This window comes from Centruroides vittatus, unplaced genomic scaffold (genome assembly GCF_030686945.1).
Source record: "Centruroides vittatus isolate TY-2023 unplaced genomic scaffold, ASM3068694v2 contig_1168, whole genome shotgun sequence".
Classification (NCBI taxonomy): Eukaryota; Metazoa; Arthropoda; class Arachnida; order Scorpiones; family Buthidae; genus Centruroides; species Centruroides vittatus.
This window is the reverse complement of record NW_027120749.1, coordinates 3,739,724-3,765,349: the sequence shown is the minus strand read 5'-3', so window position 1 is coordinate 3,765,349 and position 25,626 is coordinate 3,739,724. Positions and strand designations below refer to the sequence as shown.

Sequence of the window (25,626 nt, the reverse complement as noted above, 5' to 3'; positions counted from 1 at the left end):
TTTATTGGATTGGAACTATATAATAAAATTAACAAATATTTTTAATTTAGGACACTTACTAAATCAGCATCTAAACCATACAAACAATGCCTAGTATTTGGATCATATCCAGGTTGAGATCTTTCATGACGAATAAAATCCATTATCTTATGTTCACCTTCTCCTGGTGTCTAAATAAATATTTATATAATACTTATAACTTTTTATTTATAATTTTATAAACATGATTTTACCTCATGACCAGATAAGTATATTTTCATATCTTGCCATGCTTTATCTGTAGAAATTTTTGATACTACAAAATATTTTAATACTTCATGTAAACGTGTCATAAATTCTGTACCTGAAAATTGATAATTAGAATGTTTTAGTAAAATTTTGAGCAAATTATTAAAATTAGCAAATATATTTCAATTTATAAAATGAACTGAAAAAATATATTATAATTTATATATAGTTTTGAAAAAAATAAATATTTTTGGAACTGAAGTACAGTCAATTTGTTTTCATACATAAAATACACAAACATGTAAATAGATATTTAAGTTAATAAATATATAATTTTTTTATTATATAAAATGTCATAAAAAAATTCATATGATGAAAAATTTTCTTTGAATAGATGTTCACAATAAACATTCATAGCAAACAACAGATGAATAAATAATAATAATAATAATAATACTTATTTTGAAATTTTTCCAATGAATACATTAACAGCTCTATTCCAATATTTCAAGTGCAAGTGAAAATAGAGAATTCAAGAAAAGACAATTAAAAGACAACTTCATACATTTGTACTGTTCTTAAGGATACTATCTGTAATTTGAATCTTTATACTTTTAGTTGTATTGAGCTTTTACAGCATCCTGAAATCACAAGGTGATAGGTGAAGACAATACAAAGTTTATTATAAAAATGTTTTTCTTATCAAATGTTGTACTTAAAAAGAGCAGCAGGATACAGAAAATTTTCATAATGAAACAGATTGTACAATCTGCCTATGATAAGAGATTGTATTCATAATAATTGTGTTTTTTTTTTTTACAAAATAGTATTTAGTGAAGGCTTTCATAGAAATATGTATTTGAAAATATTAAGATTTTTCTAATGGAATATGGCTACCAAAAACCGGAGTATCAATTAGATTAACAGACTAATCCATTTCTATTTCCTTATTGTTTATCTTATATTATTGCAATAAATCTCTTATTTATCAAAGATCATAGAATCAAATACAACAGCATAGTTATCATGTAGAAAAATCTAATTTTATCCTTGTTTTACAGTATAATCACTGCATATAAATACCATTACTGTTAATGGTTTCATTACTAATACTTTTAAACTTTTCTGCATATTACTGTAAAACAAAACAGTCTACATTTACAGAAACTTATCAACAGAGACTTTTAAGAATTGTATTACTATTCTATCCTTATATTTTTTTCCATGCATTTCTTATATTTCTCAATAGTTTTACCATTATATGAATTTTTTAATTATACATCAAATTTACAAAATTAATTACAATAACTAATGATCAAATTTTAAGCAAATCAAAAATACCTGGAGTAATACAATTAGAATCAAATCTTGCTTCATTAGGTAATGTTTCACCACGTTCAAGTGCTCGTTTCTCTTGTAATTCAGCTTCTTTGGCAGTTCTAAAAATAGATAAAAAAAAACTTATTTAAACTATTCAAAAAACTATTTTAATTTTAAGAACTATAAAATTGTTATTATATTTTCATAACAGTAAATTAATAGTACATTTTATTCACAGCAGTATATTATCATATTTTGTCTGTTTTATTATACTAATTATGATTGCTAAACTTTCTATAAATTATTAGATTGACCTAATAAAATTCAGTAAAACATAAATGATATTATTATTATTACGTCAAATGCATGGTTAACTATATTTAAATCATTTTTTTTCTTATACAGAATGTTTATATTTACTACAACGATAACTGAATGTAACATTCCAGGTTATGAGGCAGATTTCTTCTAAACATTATAACAATACAACCTAGATTGATACACAAAAAAGCCAAAAGATATATAATAGCTATGAATCTAAAACTAATGAAGTAAATTCAGCCTCATTTTTGAAGTCAAAAATGAAGTTAACTTTAATTTAACATTTGTTTTGCATTAAACTGACAGTGAATTGAAGCAATACTAATTGCATATACAGTGAAACCTGCTAATTTAAAATAATTGGGGATTAGAATACAGTAGAGAGTCGTTAATCAGAACACTGGTAATTGGAATCGCCAGTAATCGGCACGATTTTCAGTCAGACTGTGTCGTGCTGAATCGAACGTTTTTGATACTAAATTTACTTCTAAAGTATAATTTTCATGTTTTTATATTCTTCAATATATTTATTTTGTTTGTACAAAATGCAGAAATAATTTTTAACAATACGATAGAATACGATAGCCTCGATTATTATTATAAAAATTTTTGTTAGGCTTAAAATCGACGAAAATTCAACACAAAGCGACACCCAACAGAGAAAAATTCAACATGAAGCAACACGCAACGGAGAAAAATTTGAACATCGGACAGGTTAATGTATTTTTTCGTACATAATGGGTAATCGGAACAACCCCAGTCCCCAATTGATTCCGATTTTCGACTCTACTGTAATTTGAATTAGGAGAGTTATTTTTATGTCATCCAAAAATAAATATAATACATAATTAAAAATTTATCCATTTACATACGTTTTATTATTATTTGAACACATACAGTACATTGTGCTCTCAGAGTATGCTAGATACAAAATAGAATAGTGCTGAGTTTATGCTACTGTAATGACAACAACTTATTCAGAGTCTAAAGAAGACAAAATAACTTGTGGATAACATTTTGTGCTAATCTCATCAGATGTTGGATATAATGATACGGAACTACTTGTGCTTGATTGAGAAAAAAATGGATGAAAGTATCTACTAATTTTTGTTTAATTTTTTCAATATTTTTCTAACTTAGTGAGAGTCTACTGTAGTAATCAATTTTACATATAAGTTTGAGTTTAAAAGTATGAAAATCACATGATTTGGTAATAATGTTGCTTGAAATGACAAATTATGCACTTAGTAATTCACAGATACTGAATAATAATTATCTTTTAAGTAAGAGTAAATAAATAAAATTGTAAATCTGGCATTTGTCATACTTAATTGAGCCATTTACAAGCCAAGTTGATTAACTTCCTTGGTTATGTGAAAAATGTGAAAATAATATATCCTTGGAATTATCATTATTATTTTATACATCATTAATAAAAGCTATACCTATAACAATACACTGTACAATGTTTGTTTAAATTTAAATTTTAAAAGGAATTTTTAAAAAGAATGTATATTATTTTATCAATTTCTCTACTTATTGTTTTGTGGAGTTAATTGATTTAGCAAATGAGCAGCTCAATTACATAAAAATTGTATAATTGAAACTGAAAAATTAATTTTGCATATTAATGAATAATGTAATAAAATGAAAAAGTAGCCTTAACTCTAAATTTAATAATTATGGGAGAGGTCTTGTTTACAAGTATTTTTTATTAAATATTAAATTATATTTTTATTAATAACAATCTAAACTAGAAGTCATATTATTTTAAGTGTTGCTTCATGAAATACTTATATATTACTAATTTTTAATTATTTACATAGTCTTTGTTATAGTTAAAAAATATGAATTTAATTAAACAATATGTTATAATTGCTTTACCGAAATCTTCTAGCTCGTTGCTGATTCATTTTAGCACGAGGTGCTACTCCATCAACTGCCATGAAGAAGACTCTTTTAGGTTTTATCATTCGAAATAAAAACTGAAAATATTTAAGTATAAAAAATCTTAATTTCAAATGAATAAAGATATAATACATTTTTATATAATAACAAAATATTTATAAATATTTATAAATTTTGGAAGAAATCACTTTAAAAAAATATCAAATGTAATAAACAACATATTTTATATATCAATATAACACACTCAAATCAGTTTTTACATGAGAATTTCTTATTTGATTTTAATTTAGAACCTGAAAAAAAAATTCAATTCTCATTTTACATAATTTGTTTTGATCCAACATATTTCAATAAATTTGCCTTTTTAAAAAATCTCCATTTGATTTTAATTCTCAGAATCTGCATTTAAGGCTGCAGCCATACTTAAGTAAATTTTAACACTTAATTATTTTTTATGATTTAAGTATATATATGTGAATATAAATATGTATAGCAACAATGGGCTGTGTGTCTAGATGGTAAGAAGCTAAGTAAGCAAACCAATGACATAGTCCATTTCATACAAAATGGGTAAAATGGACTATGTCATCAGTCTTTTAATCCAACTTGATTTCACAATTGAAGCAGTCAGAAGAAAAATTAATGAAAGTTTGATGATAAAAAACAGCCACAAAAACCAAAATAACCGGCAGACAAAGGCGAAAGAGCTAATGTTTTCACCTGTGTTGAACAGGCATCATCAGACTAAATGATTTGAATGATTGCATTTCTTCCAATTTACTTTAATAGAGAATAGTTTTTCTATGGTCATTTGGTGTTAAAAGCTAGAGGTATTTCATTTTTAATTAAAGAGTAAATAAAAAATTTGTGAAAATATACATTTATTAACTAAAATTGAAATATTTTATTTAAACACATTCTATTATATTAATTTATTTGTTATATTATTATTATTACTATTATTATTATTTTCCATGTGGGCAGTATCTTTTTTCACACAGATTTTTCAGAACCATATCTACTATGTAAAAACAAAATTAGTATATTTTCAATACACTTAAAATGAAATTCTGAAAAAATTTTATAATTGAAATTATACAGTAAAATCTAGTTAACTCAAAACATACAGAATTTGAGTTTAAAAGTTTGATGTAATATTTTTGGACAATAGAGGAGAGAAAATGACTGAGTAAATGGAACTTCAAGTTAACCAACATTGTATTATTTAATCCAATATTAGCTATTCAGTTAACTTTTAAAATTAAAAATATTGTGAAAATATTTGCAAATGAAAGATCAGTATTAATATAAACATTAATATGAATAGTTTGATTAATGATTAATCAATTAATATTAGATACATATTATGAATCTAATTTTATATTATTATAAAATTAATATTCTGATAACATTAACTAAAATACAGCTTATCAATACCTCAAAATTTATTGAAAAACAAATATTTTCAAATCTTTCAAGTTTATCTTCCAGAATGACTTTTAATTTGTTCAGCTGATGATAAATTTTGTAAATGAAGTCAGAAATGGACATAACAATCAATTTTATATTTTATTCTTTCATAATAACAGCTGATATAATTTTTACAATAATTTTAAAAATAATAAAAAGTTATTTAAAAATACACACTAAACAAATTTTTACTGCTTAAAATTATATAAGAAAAACATCTGATTAAATAAATCTAGTAACATTTTTCCTACTAAAATTTCATATTACTTATCAAAAATATCTTAGTATTAGTTCTTCTTCAAAATTCAGCACTCAGTTTTCCCAAATGTTTTATCATGAAAAATGTCCTAAAATACAAAATCAGTTATCCTGATTTTAACAATCATGAAAATGGGATTAAAGTCGTATGTTATAATCTGACAATTAACTTCAACTTAATGAAAAAGAAAACTGTAGTGATGTTGATAACTATACAAACTTATTTTCCTATTTAGTTATTAATCTGTATTAATTTATTTTTAAAATGTTTTGTTTTAATCAGTAATTTGTTACTGTTTAAAAATTAGTATGGAGTAGTTTGAAATTTACAATTCAATCTAAATGTAGAGATTATAAACTTTAAAACATTCAGGTCGTAAATTTTTAATTATTTTTATACTTTAATGTTCTTTTATTGTTACTTTACAACTTTCGCTAACTAACTTAAGCTAACTATCGCAATTTATTGTAATTATGTTTTAACATTAATTATGCAGTTCAAATTATACAACATTTACATTAACTTTTTATTAACTTATTCTGTCTGTTTATATATCTGTTTGTTTGTCCAGATAAAATCTTTTAACTCAATTTTCACCCATTTCCAAATTTCCAATCTAGTTGAAACATTGTATCCATATGTATTCCCAATAACAATACATTTTTTAAGTTTAAAAATAATTTTATTAATTAGCAAAAAATTAATATAAAATTAAAATTTGTAAATAACAGATTTGATCACAATCTGATAACAGATGACATTGTTCAAAGCTAAATAAATTGCAAGTGCCCTTTAAGTCATGAAAAAGTGGCAAGTCCTTTTCAGTTGTATTGTCTAGATAAAATCTTGTAACTTAATTTTAACCCACTCACCAATTAAATGCTAAACCAAGAATAATTCAGTGTTCTTTATATAAGAAAATAGAAAATAAAAAATAATTGTTTTAAGAAATGTTTTTTCTTTTTATCCCAGCTTTTACAGTATTCTTTATATTAAGCTATAAAAAAATAAAAGCATAAGACACTCATACAAAACCCATAAAAATTGATAGAAACTGTAATTAAGAATATTTCTAAACATGAGTGCCCCATGCTTTTATTTCTGGTTGTATAATACCAAGAATATTATGAAAGATGAAAAAATTTATTTTTTATCTTTTACTGCATTTATTTGAATAAAAAGCATTTCTTTAATTTTTTTTTTTTACTTTCTATTCAATATAGTATGATCAAATTCCATTAGAGTTTAATCCTATTTTTAACTTTGAAAAAAATTCTAACTTATTCAGAATTAAATTTAATTTCTTAATAAAGAAAAAAAAAACAATTAGCATTCTTATTAGGAAGAAAAAAATTTTTAAGCCAAATATTTAGTCATTTTTCTTGCAATATGTCTGAAACAGAAAAACTTTATTACACATGGGCCTCTTACAATGCGCAGAGATGTTTCTTGAAAATACAGTGTTGTGGGAAATTGCGTTATGGGATACATCAACTTAATACAAAAACTGGGATTCAGTTCTAAAAAGAGAAAAACTGCCTTTTATGGTGTAATGTTTTCATCATTTTTTAAATTTATGTACATAATAAGATTAAATAAAATTCAACATCATATAAAAACTAAAAAGATTATGATTTCAAGTCAAAATCAAAAAGAAACATAATGTTATGCTCACAAATTCAGTCCTCATTGTCACTTATTATAGTTGTTTGAGAATGTTTGACTAGTCTTATTTCAAGATCTGAGCTTGTTTCATCAAGTTCCACTGCACTTATGTCATCTGTTGCAATTTTTCTGTTATGTGAAAGATAATTCATTTCTAAATACCCTAAACTGCGTTGTAAGAAAATTCCGTGTTTTTCCAACCCTGTTAGAGCGAAAACACGTTGTAAAGGTACTGCGTTGTAGGAGGCCTACCTGTACTTTTATTTTTCTTAACATAATTTATAATTTCATTATAAAATTTTAAAAATTATACAGTAAAACTTAAAATCTGCAAATCATTACAAACATTTTGTAGTTTTGACATATAATTAAAGTGAAAAAATTATTATTATGTGCATATTTATTATAATAAATTATAAAAATAAATTATGTAAATGACAGTATAAAATAACATTAAAAATACATAAATGGCTTTAAATGATTTTGTTTATTAATATTTTATTTCTTATTTATTAAAGTTTATAGTATTGATATAATTCAATTAGATTAATTTGTATATATTTATTTATATAAAGTATTTTGTTATTACATTTATATATATTAAGACATTCAATGTATATAAGTATAAATCAAATCATATATCCACATACCTCAATATAATGACAAATATCTTTAAAAATCTGTTCTTCTGAAATTCGAAAATGTGGGTCGTCATCATTTGGATGTGAACATGTGTGTATAATACCATTCATATCAAGATAGAAATTATCAAATTCAGGGATCTAAATCAATAAAAATAGTTTTGTATTTAAAAATAACTAATTTAATATAAAAAATACATTTATTTATTAAAACAAGGATTTTAAACAGCATAAGAATAGAAAATACAATAATATTAAACATAATAAAAGAAATAAATTAATTTTTAATTTTAACTTAGAATACTTTAAAAGAAAAGAAAATAGTCTAAGACTATTCTAAATTAATGTTCTTAATTATAATTAAAAAATAATTTATTTTTAATTATTAAATTTATCATGAAATGGCAACTTAACTGCCTACTTCTAGCCAAAGTGACATTAAATCATCAATGACATACATTAATTGATCTAAATATTCAAGATAATATCTATAATGAATGAATTATCATTATATTGTGTCAATTTACCTTCATAATATCTATTCAATTTACAAATTATGTAACAAAGTTATATTTTATATCAATCATAAAATAACAAATGAAAATCTTTTTATCACGTTAAATATTATCACCTTAAGACTCTTCTTATTGTTTAGGATCTTCTTGTTTAAAATTCAAAAGTTTAAACCAAAACAATTCTTAACGTAGTAAGTATGGTTGCTGTGTATACTAATTCTGTGTGTACCGTCCTTGTAATCCAATAATGGTCCTTGGATTACAAGGACGGTACACACAGAATCAAAACAATTCTGTTGTTTCTATCTTAATACATAATTCCATGCCATGTTTTCTGTATTTTTTTTAAATTTTTTAACTTTTGGCTGTTTTATTTCTTTCATTAAGATTCTATCTTATTATCATTCAATATGTGCAAACTGTCTAAATCTATGATTCTAAATTTTCTTTTCATTCAGACTTCTTATCATCTAATTTTGTACAATTTTGAAATTTTACCTGATGTCTTATTGTTTTTGAAAAATAGAATGACAAGACAACATAAAATGAAATATCATAGTAATGCTTGAAGAGAGATGGAAGAAACTGTATCCTGTATGCTGCAATAAATACAGAGACCCCTTTATTGTTAATACTTACCTTGACTATTAAAGGTAATGTCAATACCTCAACAGCTCCCTGGATGAAAATGTCAAGAAAATTTGAATGAATCTCAACTTAAGCCAAGTAATAAAGTACAAGGTTATTCAAAAAGGATAGTACAAAAAAAAAGGCCTATAGCAAGTGTCATAAAAATGGTAAATGAAGAAAATAAAGGTTAGGACAAGCCTCAAGTTACAAAGCAGTCTCCATAGATTAGACCAGTGGTTCTCAAAGTGTGCACCAGGGCAAACTGGTACACACCCAATGGTATTCCAGAGAAATGTGCGCCCAGATATAAAAATAAATATAGTTACTCTATTATACCATTTCATTACAGAAATATTACTCTTTTTGTTAACACATCATTATTATATTCATTATTAACATATCATTATATTATTTTCAGATAAATATGCCCAAATAAAATGGATAGATTTCTCAAAAAGAAGCATGATATTGAAGAATCTGATTGTGGAAGTGAGCAAAACTTAAGTGCAAGTAAAAAAGCAAAATCGCAAATATAATGAAAGTTGTATTTGTGAGTATGCCGTGCTTTGGTTTCACTTGGACAGGAAGTGAAGATCATCCTTTACCGCTATGTTCAGTATGTGGATGTAAAATGGCAAATGAATCATTGCTTCCTAGTAAATTGAATAAACATTTTAAAACTATACACTCAATAATTTACAAGATAAATCTGTAAGTTTTTTCAAGAGATTGTCTGAACAGCAAACAAAAGTAGCAAATTCTTCTAAAAGTATAATGACTGTTTTTGATAGAGTTCAAATCGCTTCTTATCAAGTCTCAGAACGGATAGCAAAAAATATGAAAGCTCATACATTAGGTGAGTTACTTATTTTGCCTGCATGCAAAAAGATGGTCATGGCAATGCTAGGAAATGAAGCAGCAATGAAAATAAGCAAGATTTCTCTGTCCAACAATACAGTTCACAGGTATATTATAGAAATGTCTTCTGATACCAAGAAAAATGTATGCAGTAATAAGTTTCAGTATTCAAATTTTGCATTGCAAGTTGATGAGTCAAGAGACATTACCAACATGGTGCAACTCTTAGCATTCATCCATTTTATTAATGAAGATCAAATAGTAAATCAGTTTCTTTTTTGCAAAGAATTAAGTGTGTCTACAAAAGGTGGAGGTGTTTTTAATATTCTGAATAACACTCTTGATAAATGGCAGTTAACATGGAAGTTGTGTGTAGGCATTTGTATAGATGGGCCCCTTCCATGATAGGCTGTGTTAAGGGTCTTACATCTATTGTAAAAAACAAAATGAGAATGTTATCATAACTCACTGCTTTCTTCATAGGGAGGCCTTGATGGCAAAAACATTGGGAAAAAATTAAGAGATTTAAGAGAAGTTTTAGATCAAGTTGTTCAGATGGTAAACTTTATTAAAACAAGGCCTGTCAAATTGCGTTTATTCGAAAAGCTTTGTATCAATATGGCTTCACAACATAGACAACTGCTTTTACACACCAAGATGAAGTGGTTGTCAAGGGGAAGTACGTACCCATGTACATGAGCTACAACAAGAACTTCTTGCGTTTTTTGAAGAGATGAAAGTTACATTTTTGTAACCTCTTTTGGTGTGAATTTTGGATTGCCAGGTTACAGTATTTGGCTGATATATTTCAGCAGTTCAATATTTTGAATACTAGCATACAAGGGAAAGAAAAAAATATTCTCACATCCACTGACAAAATGAAGCATTTCAGAGAAAACTACAGATTTGGAAAAGAAAAGCTGTTGAAGGTAGTTTGGAAATGTTTCCATTGGTAAATAACACTTGCATAAAAATGAAACACTTCCAATAATATTTGAACATTTAATAAGTTTAGAAGAAAAATTGAGTTCTTATTTTCCATCACTTAACACTGAACAATACAATTGGATTAGAAACCCATTCGTGTAAGTTTCAAGTGATTTTGGTTTAACATTAACAGAAATAGAACTGGCACCTATATCCACTGATTGTGGATTGATGATTAAACATACGGAATTGTCTCTTGAAGCTTTTTGGATTTCTATAAAAGGAGAATATGTGGCAATATCTAAAAAACTTTGAACATTTTATTACAATTTTCAACATCCTATTTATGTGAGTTAGGATTTTCTACCCTCAACACAATTAACAGTAAAAAGAAAGGAATTCTTCAATGTATTGACGAGGAAATGAGAGTTTGCCTTTCAAATATATGCCCAAACATTGAAGAAATCACTAGGACACATCAGGACACTCATGTTTCTCATAAACACAAAAATGAAAAAACTTAACACATTTATGCTAGGACCTGCTGAATTTACTAAATCTTACTAAGAATCAGTGGCATGCGGTGACATTTGATGATAGGGAAGCTGTGCCAGCCCTGGATAGAATCATTGGAAGCATTATATGATATTTTGGTGTGTAGCATTCACGAGCTAATTCACTAGAGATTGGTGCTCTGTAAAGCACATGCGCAAGTGAGTGCAATCAGGCTGCTTTACACGATTCAGATATTTTCTCCGTGGAAGCTGTCTCATATTCGACAATATGGCACTCGCCGTAGACTGCATATCGTATTAAAACACTACACATATGCCACCTTATAAAATGCAGCCGTGTTTATTCGGTACGAACGTTTTCGGTCGTGTTAAACGATCTTCTTCAGGAAAATATCCAAAAAAGAAAAAGAAAAAAAGAAAAAATCGAACACATCGAAAATTTGCAAAAGCGAACAAACTTTGGAACGTTTTTAAAAATATTCTAAAGAGAATTGCATGCGCCATCTCTACATCGATGCGTATTAAATAACACATTACATGAGAATAAGATAAAAATAAAAATAAAGATAAATAACAGACAATGAAAAATAATATGCTCCTTGGAGACATTAAAAGTAAAGTACAAACATAAACTATGGTGCAAGCCGAAACCGTAAACGTAATGTATGTAAACGTCAGAAACCGTAGTTATTGTCTCTGCACAGCTCCTCTCCTTCCCGATGTTTTGTGCGCCGTTCAGCTTGCACCATAGTTTATGTTTGTACTTTACTTTTAATGTCTCCAAGGAGCATATTATTTTTCATTGTCTGTTATTTATCTTTATTTTTATTTTTAACTTATTCTCATGTAATGTGTTATTTAATACGCATCGATGTAGAGATGGCACATGCAATTCTCTTTAGAATATTTTTAAAAACGTTCCAAAGTTTGTTCGCTTTTGCAAATTTTCGATGTGTTCGATTTTTTCTTTTTTCTTTTTCTTTTTTGGATATTTTCCTGAAGAAGATCGTTTAACACGACTGAAAACGTTCGTACCGAATAAACACGGCTGCATTTTATAAGGTGGCATATGTGTAGTGTTACAATATGGCACTTCCATTGGGAATATGCATATACGAATATAAATTCGAATATACAATAGCAATCTTATTATAATAAAATATTAATTTTAATTAATTCAAAGTATGTTAAAATATGAAAATAATCACAGAATATGTATTTATATTTTAGAAAATACAAGGGAAGTGGCACTTCCACAGCTTCCATGGACGGCATGCCACTGCTAAGAATATGTACATATTCTTAGCAGTGACATGCCATCCATGGCAGATACATATTCTTTTTATATATATATAAAAAGATAACTTTTATGTTGTTTTTTTTTATTTTTTAACCCCTCTTTTTTACAAATTCTATAAAGCATAACTCAAAAAATGTAACATAAAAGTGTTTTTTAATGTCAGAATAAATTTAATTTTGTTGTATTTATTTCGTTTAATTTCTATAAAAGTACGCTTGGACTTTATATTTTTTTTTCTTTAATATTTGACTTAATTATTATAACATATTTCTCAGAAATTTGTATACAGTGCGCCTACAATTATTTGTAGGATTTTAAATGAACCCCGACTTCAAAAAGTTTGAGAACCACTGGATTAGACTGTTGACTAATAGGAAGAGTGTTATTATATGAACTGAACAAGTGTATAATTGCTAAAGATTCACCGACTAGTCAACAACAAACTGCTGAGGAATTAAAACATATTACTGCTATCGCCAATATTGGTTACTCCATAACAAAATTTAAATAACTAAATCATAGGATATTGGGCTCTCTCCTGTTTCGACTGTGTGTGATAAGAGACAGATGGAGTATCTGGGCATAACAACTCCTTACTTAAGCAATATATCTTAAGAAATTACACCCTTATTCAGTTCTTACAATTACACTCTTCCTATCAGTCCACAACCTAATCTATGGAGATTATTTTGTAATGACAGACCCATATATGGCACTGGAAAATAAAAATTTTTATATACTCACATTTGATGCCAAATATAATATAAGGAATAAACTGTACTGTCTTTTGGCATTAAATTTATTTACTTAATGAATTAAATACAAGTTTCTTCACATGAGGATGATATTTTGAAATGTCAAAACTACTTGCTTGTATTTAATTCATCAAGTAAATAAATCTAATACCAAAAGACGGTATAATTTCTTCCTTATGGCACTGAAGAGGTTGGGCATCGATTCCCCTCAAATATAGCATCTTGGGCATTCTAACGTACTATATAGGGGCAACTATCAAAATGTTATTTCATTGTCTCAAAGAACACCAAAGAAATATACTTCAGCAAGGATACCATCATAATTAGTCAATGTCTCTTTTAATCTTCTTTGGACTGAAACTCAACTAATTTATATTTGTAAGGGCAATAAATTGAATCATCTGACGGAAATTCAAATATATTCTTAAAACTCGTCACCAGAGGGATGTCTCAGCGTAATCTACATTAAACAGCACTAATTCTCAGTGAGTAAAAAGGAGCCAGAACCCCGAACGGACAAGGATGAATTAAAAAGACGTTGTAAGATGTACCATACCAAATTTAAAGAAATTTTTTAATTTTATTGGTTTTTCTGTGTTTTTTAAGGAACTTTTTAAAGAGTAGGCAGTTGCGAAGCCTAGAAAGGAAGGTCCAGCTGTCTATAATTTTGTTCTAGAACACTAGAGAAAATAAATGGTGATAGTCTAAAAAATTTTGGAGCAACTTTGTCTTCTATTTGTAAAACAATAAATTGATTTATATATGGGAGACTTTTTAAATTTGAACAATCAAATGCTCAGCCAGTATGAATATAGGATCATTACAGTCATACATTTGTACTGCCTGACTAGTGAGTGTCATTCCACAAGATACTGTCTTAATTTCTGATTATTGGCTATCTTTCTGGGTATTTTCCATTTTATTTTATTTTTTATATTATATTTCCTATTTTATCCTGGTATTTTTTTTGTAAATATTTTAAATCTTATTTACTTATGACATAAATATTTCGTATTTGCATTGTAAATAATATTTATAATTTATGTTATTATTTACATATATTATGTGTAATATATGCATTACACATAATATATTATGTGTAATGCTAGTCCTGTTATAGTTTGTCAGTATTACCGTATTTTCACAGAATGACAGGCATGCCGATTAAACTGCAACTAAAATATAAAATTAATCAGATCTAACAAAACTAGCTGTTAATTAAACATTAAAGAAAACATTCTTCTAAGTACATAAAAATAACAACATTGTAATTTGACCGACTTAAAATCAGGAAGAGAGTTTTCATTTAGTGTGGGCTACACTGACCATCTACCCTAACCTTAAAAATAATACCTTCCTCTCTAATTTCAAAGACAATGTTAATAGGTGTAAGCTGATATAATTTACAGAGAGTTTCTTAAATTTAATATGTTCATTTTTACATTTTTGAATCAAATAACAATAAAGTACACAAAAAAAAAGCACTTTCAGATTCCATGAGTATTTTGTCATTAGAAAGAAGACAAAATGAAGAAATTAAACACATAATCGTAGTTTTAGAATAATAACTCATTCGTTTTTACATGATGTAACTCGTTTTAATGCACCCTCTAGAGCAGGGATGGGCATTTTTCTACGTAAGGGCTGCATTTCAAAACTTTTAAACTGACACGGGCACATACAAGAGAAAATAGAAAAAAATGCCAGTAAATCACAATTATTTATACACGTATAATTATAAATTATCATACGTATACATAATTTAGCTTCTGAAACTGATGTAAACGTAATATATCGGAAATATTTGGTTAAATATTAGTCACTGCCAGCTTTAAATTAGTTTTGATGTGTCTGTTAGCCAGTTTCTTGTTTTAATTTTTACTAAATTCAAATTCAAAAACTATTCACATACATAAGTTATAGAAAATTACATTTGAATTTCTGCTGCATACTTCCTTAAGATGGGAAACTGATATATTTATTCATATTTTATGCAATGCAGGCCGCAGGTTGCCCATCCCTGCTCTAGAGATATATATATATAACCTCACTGAAACCAGCATGCTGGCTTTTACCATATGGAAATGTCTGATTTCATGGTCTCCTCCAAGTAGACTGGCATGACAGTCATTCCACAAAAATATGGTAATATTTCTATTAATACATTATAAAAACAATCTTCACCTGTCAGTACCGGTACACATAATGTTCAATACAGCATCATCAACCTTTACATTTCCGGTAAAAAGACGAAAAAATAGCAGAAAAACTAACGTTTTCGAATCTCACATCGAGATCTTCTTCAGGTTTGTTACTAGAATGTAATGGAATTCGAACCCTTTCAAAGAAAGATCTCGATGTGAGATTTGAAAACGTTAGTTTTTCTGCTATTTTTTCGTCTTTTTACCAGAAATGTAAAGGTTGATGATGCTGTATTGAATAATACGTTATATTTTTAAATTTTTGTTTTATTCCAATATTTTCAAATTTTATTCTTTAACATTCTGCATTCAATTTACCTGATGACAACAAGCTTGTATAGTTTTAAAAATTTGTTCAAAAAGTATAGTTCCAATACATAGTATATTTTGTTAATTTAGGCCTATATGTTTTGCTTATTCATTTAAATCTCTCTTAATATCATTGATACAGTTTTTCCTATTAATCATTACTATCACTAATGTACAATGCTATAGTCATATACTTGTTATACATAAATGATTACAAGAGTTTTCTATCATCATAAATCCTACCTTATGATCTTTGAACACAATCCAAACATGCAAAAAAACTTCACGATTCAGAGGAAGATGTTAGACTGTTCTGCTCCTTACTAAGAATTACAGTGAAGTTTGTTTATTCAGTATGTATGAAACCAGAATATAGCCAGATTATCAAAAATACTGAATTAACAGATGCTTTTGTATTTTCACAAAATTCAAATTATGTAATATGTGATCTGAACAATGCAAACATTATTGTACATTTTTTACCAGCACATACTGCTGTAAGCTTGTAGTTTATACAAGCTCTTTAGCCAGTCTGATAGCATGACAGTCAATACAAGATTCAGTGCATGATTATACTATATTAAGATTGAGTGAAAAACCTGTAGAAATGATAAAGAATTCATTACACAAAATTAACATTTATGATTCATGTGCTTATGCACATGTTCCAAATATGAGAAACCTTTTTTAAGACCTTGCATTGGCTTATATAAAAAAAAATTCACCAAGTTTTGCATGTTATAAATACAAAACATACATGCTAGCTCTAAGTAACTTTCATTCAGCACAATACAATTTAGACTAGATATAGTACAGTGATGGATGATCAGTTAATAAACAAATCGGATAACGAACACTTTCGTGAAAGGCTTTTATGTTCGGACAACGAGCACATGATTGGATAATGAACACCTCACAGAACACACACAAGAAACGACGTAAAATAATGAATACCAATTGGTCTTCCCTTGTCTTCAGGCAACAATTCAAAACTTTGGACATCGATGTTCAACCTGGTATATACTGATCAGATAGTATTCCTCTGAACCTTGAAACTCTCCCTTGTAATTCCAGCCTTTTATTTTTCTGACAGAAACAATTTTTTTATAGTATTCACGAGACTGTAGGCAGGCACTCGTTAAGTTTTGCATCAGTTTTTATTTTCAAAAGGTGAGAATATAATAGCAAAGGTAAAGAGTGGGCAGAAGATGTCTGATGTTGCTGAACAGTATGGCTTGAACAGGTCTACAGTAAACTGCAGTTCAATCTTATCTAAGAAAGATACTGTATTATCAAGAAGACTCAAGCAGCTTAAGGAGTAACAAAAATCACATCTGAGAAATAAAGAACATTGAAGAGCCCATAATGGAACCTAAAACTGATCTGACGACAGAAGAACGTCAAGAACTCTTGAATGAAGACCCCCCAAAAAACTTGGAGAGATTTATTTTCTTCTGAAAAAGAGAATTAATGTCGATATCTGCTATTAAACATTTTTTTGAAGAGGGAGGATGTCAGAATGACAGTCTTAGAATGTCATCCAAACCAGATTGAGATTAATAGGCTTGGGGATCTCTACAATTACAATGCTATTAATTACTTCTGAAAAATCCTAAAGAAGAGAGAAAAGCAATCAACATTAGACAGAGTCTTTAACCCCCACAAATGGAAAAAAACAAGACTAATAAAAATGCAAGACTGTGTATATATGTATTTTTATTATTATATATAAATAAATGTAGTAAGAAAGTATATATTTTTATTTTTTGGGGTCTCCAGAACGAATTAATCAAATTTCCATAAAAGCCTATGGTAAATCGATAATCGGTTAACGAACAATTCAGATAGTGAACAAAGTCTTGGAACGGATTATGTTCGTTAACCAATCACCCACTGTTCTAAGAATTTCAATTTCTGAAATACCAGACAATTGAGAATATTAGCTATTTGTCAAAGGGTATCAGATTACTGAACATTCTGTATTATTAAATGTTAAACTAACAAACTTCTACTATACTTCATGAGAAAAGAACAGAAAGACAAACAACTCTGAATACATTCTTGAAAAAAGCCTTAAACATTTATAAGTAAATTGTTTGAAAGACATTTCTTAATGAAAGATTAAGTAAATAAAAATATTTGTATTAATTCATCTTATCACTCTGGAGGATGTGGATTTATCTTCCTAATCTATTTACAGGTATACCTCGTCTTACGTCAGTAATTGGTTCCAGGACAGGCGACGTAAGTCGAAAAACGACGTAAGTCGAATTTACTTGTGTAGTTACGAAGTAAGACGTAGTTTCGACTTGCGTCGTAACTAAACGCCAATAATAAGCACTTAAAGACCGCTAAATAAAACGACAACACAGAAATACAGATGTTTTCATGGTTTGTTCTCTAGGATTTATGATGATTATATTAACATTTACTATAAATGTACATATTTTAATATGATTTTTTTGTGCTTTCAACGCTTTTCTAGTGATATCACGACTTCAATGTTTGTGGCGGACGGATTTAAAGTCGAAGAAACTGACTTAAACTTGATTTTTATTTTTTCATATACTTTTTTTACAAACGACGTATAATCGGGAACAACGTAACTTGAGAGTGACCTAACTCGAGGTATACCTGTATTTACATAATCTATAAATCATGTATTTGAATGAAAAACTTGGTGTTTTTACAAAAGAATCTTGGAATATATATATTGTCAAATTGAGAATTTATTGCATACATAGTCTGGTAACTGTGACTTTCGTTTTCATAAGACATACTGTCAATGGCATACATCAGCAAATACTGGTATTTTGAATTATTGAATACAATCACCAAAGTGGAAACAATGCAAGGCCCTGTAATATGTTTAAGAGTTTTTATGCTACAATACTAATAACTTTGTGTACAACTGATATCATGAAATTACTATGGAGCAAAGTAACGAATATCAAGTTTCACTTTCAGATTAGTACCAGTAAAAATGTATCTGAGACAGTGATGTTAATATGTCAAGTGTAGTGTGTATCTTGTGTACAAATATACCCTTGGGATGCATGTTTCAAAGATAAATGGGAAGACTTGAAAAACATGTCGAAATACCGATTACCTAGAAAAATTCTTTAGCAATTTGACTAATTAGCTGTGAAAAATGTTAATCAATTTCAAAAACTTTATTGTAACCCTATTTTGTTAGATTCTCTTTGTGTTCAGCACAGTGTATTGTGGCATTAAAACTTCTTTGAACTATGTTACTGTAGAAAACTGCAAAACACGATTTCCAATTTTTAATGTTTAATAATAATATTATAATATAAACAATACTTCCAATAATTAAATTATTGCAAGTATTGTTTAAAGTTCCTGAGATGGCATTACATACTGATGAAATGTATTAATTTATTACATTTCAAATTATATTAGAATATTTTTAATTCAGCATGTTAGATTATGTATAATTTCATAATTTTGTCAAATTTGCACATGGTTTAAAAAAATTATAGATGCAGATGGGATGATTTGTATGCATCATGCATTCCATACCTGTGCTGTGCTGTTTTGATGAAATAAACTTTTTCGTTAATATTTAGTTTTACAAAGTAAATTAAAATATTTTCCTACTTTAGAGAGTGCATCTTAACAGGTGCAGCTTTCAAAATACAATAGAGATTTCAAAAATAAAGGAAAATCTTTAGTCACAGTTTATTCAAAAGTAAACAATGCACAGACATAATCCATTAAAACTTTTCTGAACAATATTGAATATTTAACTCAAAATTACTGTTGTAATGAAAACTGATTGGAAATATTTCTTTTTATAGTTTTTATAGTTTTCTTTTTTTGTAAAGTTTTGGATCACTTAATTAAAGAAGTGGAAATAATTGAGGAAGGTCAAAGATATTTTTCAAAACAATGAAAAATTCAGACATTTCAGTTTCCAGGTCATAAAATTGTAATTTAATAAATAATTACAGTAAGACCCCGCTTAACACTGATTCAATATAACGCAGTCTGCTCAAAGCCTAAAAAAAAGTTCAAAATTTACCCTGATTCAAATTAAAAGCATTTCACTGATTCATATATAATAAGATTATTCCCGAACACAAACCAATCAGCAAAAGGTGGCATTTCATTGTAGCACTGTACTTTCCTTAAATCTATGTTTGTTTGGTGCAATTTTGGAAAAAATATAATGTCATAGATGCCATAGGCAATATTATCGACATCGCTTGGCAAGAATTAACTGATAAATGCATGAACAGAGTATGGAAGAAGTTATGGCTGGAGGTATCCAAGAATTCTCAATGAGAAGAGCCTATTGCTGTATCATTAGGTTGACAATTTGGTCAACCTAATTGATACAGCAGAACTAGATGTAGACAAGCAGGATATTGAGGAGTTACTGCAGGTTTCTGTTAAGAGCCTTACCAACGACAACTTTCAAGAACTCACAGAACAAGGAATTTGCATAGAACTGGAAAGTAGTGATTTCAAAAACGAAGAACCTAAAGAATTTCTCTACAGATTTTCTTAGTAAAAGTTTGGTAACAATAACTGAAATCATTGATTAAATTGTAGCAAATGATTCCTTGCTACTGACATTTGCTTAAAGAAAGAAAAAGAAAGCGACAAATTACTACATGACTTTATCACAAAAAACAAGAATTTCAGACGAGCCAGAACCTTCGTCACAAAAATAAACTTTACATTTCTGCGTGCATATGTTTATGTGTTATTTAACATATATTATTATGCAAATTAATATAAAAATAACTTAAAATTAAAGTAAAATCTGTTTATTTTTGGTCATGTGATTCCCTTTCCCTATTTACTCTATGTTAAAATGACCTTGTTTAACGCTGTTTCATTTAGCACTTTGTCATCTAGGAAAGTATCACTTCCATTAAGCAGGGTCTTACTGTATTCTTTTTTAAATGCAGATAGATGTGTCTAAATTTTGAGAATAATGTTCAAATAGACAAAAATTTAATTAGTTTTTGAACATAAAAAAATAATTAAACTTTTGCCCATTCATACAGGGATGCATTTTAAAATAATCATAATTTCAAAATAATAATAATAATGATAATAATTTAAATAAAAATAAAATAATAAATAATCTCAAAATAATCACATGGGCAACATTTTAAAGTTTTACTGAAGTAGGAAACATTAAGATCAGAAATTTTCTGTGTTACAATCTAACCTCAATTTATTTATAATACAGTAGTCTATAGTTCATTCAGCAATTTGACATTCTGCAGAATGGCCCACATGAAATTTTCATTATGCCATTTGTCAATATATGTGACAGAGAGAGACTGATGTATATGTATACTGTCAGCCTTAGTTGTTTGTTGCACATGTGGTTGGCAAAACAGTCACAATCATGATTTTTGTGGTAAACTAATCTGTGAACAAAGTGTGTTTTTTTACTGTACATACATACAAAATCTAGTAATCAAACAATCTGCTGTAATCCGATATTACATGCCAGTCCAATATATGTTGGATTACAGAGACTCTACTGCAGTGTTTCCCAACCTTTTTGTGCTATGCCCCACCTAAGCCTTTCTAAAATTCTTATGCCCCCCTAACATATACACTTAATTGCCGCACTGTTACCACGATAAAACCCAATCCTTTCATCAAAGTCTCTTGCACTTTCCAGTCGTTGCCAAACGCGATCTGGAACACCACAACTCACATCTGTTCACCTCAAGGTCTGGATAAAGAATGTCCTTTCTCCTCTTTCACCGGCATTAGAGCTTCGTTCATCTCTTTGTTCTCAGTGGTTCCCAGAATTGTTAATCCCACCCCAAGGGAAAAGGGTTATAAAGAAAAGTTCTAGAATAAAAGGGAAACAAAGAACAAAGAAAATTAAAACTAACTTAAATCAATATTTACAATAAATATAGCATACAGCGGCTATACGGTTAACTTAAACTCTGGATGAGTCCATTTTTGAATTGCCCCACATTGGGAAACACTGCTCTACTGTATAAGTCTATTCAGATGTGTTAAAGCTAAATTTAAGGTCTTTCATGTAACATCTAGCACTCATTGTGTGCAGCAAAATCATTTTGATGCATCTTTACTTCTTGAGAACAGAAGCTACTAAATACATTATCCTTTATAACACATATCACATTCTTGATAGATCTATTGATATATGCAACAAGCACTTGACTTTTTTTTTTTTGCATGACAATTATCAATTTGAACTTTACCCCACATTTTCAAATGAAATACAAGATGGTCATTGACACCATGCTGACAGACTCCCTACCACTAGATGGGCATTGAATTGTCACCACAAAAATGTCACTTCAAGCCTTATAAAAATAACCCATGTGACTTCCTATAATAATATGACAAAGTTATGCTTAATTCTTTATGTCAGACAAATAGTTTTATTTCATTAGTCAAATCAATTTAACTAATGGCAAGTGAAAAGCCCTATGTAATCATCTTTTAAGTCAGGATATCCAATTCACAATAAACTCCTCACTGTTAGAAACTGTTATTCATCCTACATTTATTCTCCAAAATGCAAAACTGTCACTGGTAATCATCATTTGAGTGTTTTTCAATGATTTCAGAATAAAGTATTCATCTCAAGCTTAATTATTGTGGGTCAAGCAGTTGGTTCCTGTTTTGTGACAATGTCACCCACTCAGAGCAGTTGCAGTTGCTGTATAAAAATTTCTGCCCCGAAAAGAAATACATATGCTCAACTATCAATCATATTCTCCAGATATATCTATCTGAGATTATTTTGGGTTTCCAAAATTGAAATTATCTCTGAAAAAAAAATTTATCAACACATCAAAGGCATCCAATAGATTGTGACATCTATTATATATGCCATACCAAAAGAGGATTGCACAAGTCAAATAATAATTTACTTTAGAAACCATTATTTTTATAAAATTAAATTTGGCTGGCTGTTGTATAGATTACTCCCGGTGGAATTTCGGAACTTTACAGATATACAGGGTGGGCCAACGAAAACGAAATGGCAGAGTGTTCATGTTCGTCCAAGCAAATCGCTCGGACAGGTCGATTTTATTCTCGAGGGGACATCTTTTGCAATAAAGTTTTTGTGATTCTGAATACAACAGACAACAAAAAATTTTAAAAACTCATTTATTTTGTATTAACTAAACAAACATTCATTTCGAAAAAAAAATGTTTGTTTAGTTAATATTCAGATTCGCAAAAACTTTATTGCATAAGATGTCCCCTCGAGAATAAAATCGACCTGTCTGAGTGATTTGCTTGGACGAACACAAACACACTGCCGTTTCATTTTCGTTGGCCCACCCTGTATATATCTGAACTGAGGGGACTGAGAGGAGTTCAACAGTACCCTACTTTCGGACCGGAGACAAAAAATAACTGTTATCATATTTACGATTTCTTGCCTTTCACAATGCATTCTATGCCATTTTAGAGTTTTCCAAGGTAATGTATTTAATCCAACTGCTCATGGACTTGCAGCCTTGAATATCGATTGAGCTGAAATAAAAGGTTTTCTATTAGCCTAACTAGGGACGGTCACCTCCCAGAGAGGTAGGTTAGATTTTTTGAACAAACCACAAAAGTGGCACGTAGGGGCAAGAGAAAAAAACTTACTCCAAATGCAGATGATCAGTGTGCCCGTGGATCAACATCTGCCTCTGTTGAGAGTGTACAATCTGTTTTATTAGCCTTTTACATGGGCAGTTTTCTTTAGTCTTTGCCGATGCGTCTTTAGAATATATGGCCAGCTTGCTGGACTTCCTGTTAAACATGCAATAGGCTTAGCAGAGAGAGCAACACAACTCCCGATTGCAATGTAAGTTGTCAAAGTTTGATTATCAATAAACATGATGAGATAATGAAATACTTTTTTAATAGGGACAATATATATAAAGCATCAGAAAGAGCCACCTAGTGAAAAACTCTAAAATGGCATAGAATGCAAGGAAAGGCAAGAAATCATAAATATGATAACTTTGTTATTTTTCATCTCCGGTCCAAAAGTAGGGTACTGTTGAACTCATCTCAGTCTCCTCGGTTCAGATATATACTCAAAGTCCCGAAATTTCACCAGGAGTAATCTATACAATGTCCTTAAATTTTTCTGAAATAATATCTGAAATTCAATTAAAAAATTTTGAAGTTTCTCTTATTATGTAATTGAATGCTCTTAATAATTTATTTAAGTAAATAAATAAATTTCAGATTTATGTATCCAAAATTTTTAATTTTGGATACATAAATCATAAATATTTAATTTACACCAAATTTTCCACTTAATATAGACATATTCTTTTTAAATAATAAATTAAACAAAAATAATTCATAACAGTTATTTTTAGTACTTAGTATTTGAATGTGAATAAATATCACTGATTTGAAAAATAAGATATTTTTCATAATCAACAAAATACTTTTGCACAAGAAAAGTATTTATTGTACAGAAATGATCATTTAATAGTGATGAAATCTTTATCAAAAATGCAATCAAATATATATATATATATATATATTTGATGTATTTTTACAATTTACAATTATATTAATCTCTCGTAATAAGAAAAATATTCCAAAAATATTAAGCTAAATAAACAGTTTTTCTAATTTCATATAAATGTAATGTATTGATAGATTTGTGATGCAATATAATGAATTTTCAGTTAAGTTTTAGTATATATATATTTATTAATAAACTGCACAGTGTATTTTTAAACAACAAGTTAAAATTTATTTCTTCCAAAAGAACAGGATTTAAATAAAACTACATAATAAAGAAAAATTGTAGAAGTATTTTGTCAATATAAAATCAAACCAAAAATAAATTATCATTAATGATCAAAACACAATATTTATTATAGTAAATAATATATGTTTAATATGGCATCTGAAGCAGAATTAAAGCAGATAGAAGGTTTTGTTCCTCAATCTACTACAAAATATTGGATTTTCGGATTTTCTATGACTGATCATTACAAATATATATTTCCTGAGGTTTAGATATTAGAGATCCGTTTGATTTTCTGAATATGTTAAAAAGTATTTAATATTTTCGGGAAATAAGAGAAAAAATAAAATATAACATGATTTTGTCTTGCATCATAACAGGGTCAAACGATGCAAATGATACAATATCTTACCTGATTTTGTTGAACAACTTGGCTCAGACAGGGATAACGCTCACTTATCCATCGATAAAACTTTGGCACCCCCATGTCTTTATTGCTTATGTATAAATATTTTATTTTTACGAAGATATTAGAAACTAACAGCAACAGTCCAATTCAAACAACAAATTCTTTCAATTTCTACCCATCTGTAGCAAAGTTGAACATAGCGACCTCCCTTGGAAGAAACAAAAAGTACCTTCGTTTGATTTTTGTATTCTTTTTCAATTGTTTTTATTTTTATTTTTTTTTATTCGTTGTAGCTTTATTACAATTTTTAAAAATTTCGTTATTTTATCATTTTTAGAATATTTTTCATTAAAGAATGAAAAAAATTACTATTTATTATTCTTTCATTAAAAATAGCCTACTATAGACAACGCTTATTACATTTAAAGTTGTTTTTCTTAGAAAGTAGTAAAACAACTAATTTAGCAACCGTTAAGGCAAAATAAGGCCCGCGTTACTTAATATCACTTATGTAAATTCTGAGTATCAAACCGAATTCGAATCCAGATAACTGAGTAATAGCCAGATGCCTTTTGCGAACAGAAAGCGCCAGCAATGAAACTGCATTCTAATATAAACATAAGAAGAAAAATGTTATCCAGAGAAT

At 28.2% G+C, this 25,626-nt stretch overlaps 1 protein-coding gene across 2 annotated transcripts in view; it reads right to left on the bottom strand.

Annotated features, from left to right (window-relative positions):
• pcm (pacman) overlaps nt 1-25,182 on the bottom strand; it is a 101,035-nt gene extending 75,853 nt beyond the window's left edge. For both annotated transcript variants that reach the window (XM_067278735.1, XM_067278745.1), the window contains exons 1-6: nt 24,984-25,182; nt 7,822-7,953; nt 3,754-3,854; nt 1,570-1,667; nt 234-343; nt 60-170 (exon numbers count right to left, since the gene is read on the bottom strand). In XM_067278735.1, coding sequence (XP_067134836.1) covers nt 60-170; nt 234-343; nt 1,570-1,667; nt 3,754-3,854; nt 7,822-7,953; nt 24,984-25,058 — 627 coding nt within the window. In that variant the 5' untranslated portion in view covers nt 25,059-25,182. The remainder of the gene's footprint in view (nt 1-59; nt 171-233; nt 344-1,569; nt 1,668-3,753; nt 3,855-7,821; nt 7,954-24,983) is intronic.
• Between the last annotated feature and the right edge of the window lie 444 nt (nt 25,183-25,626).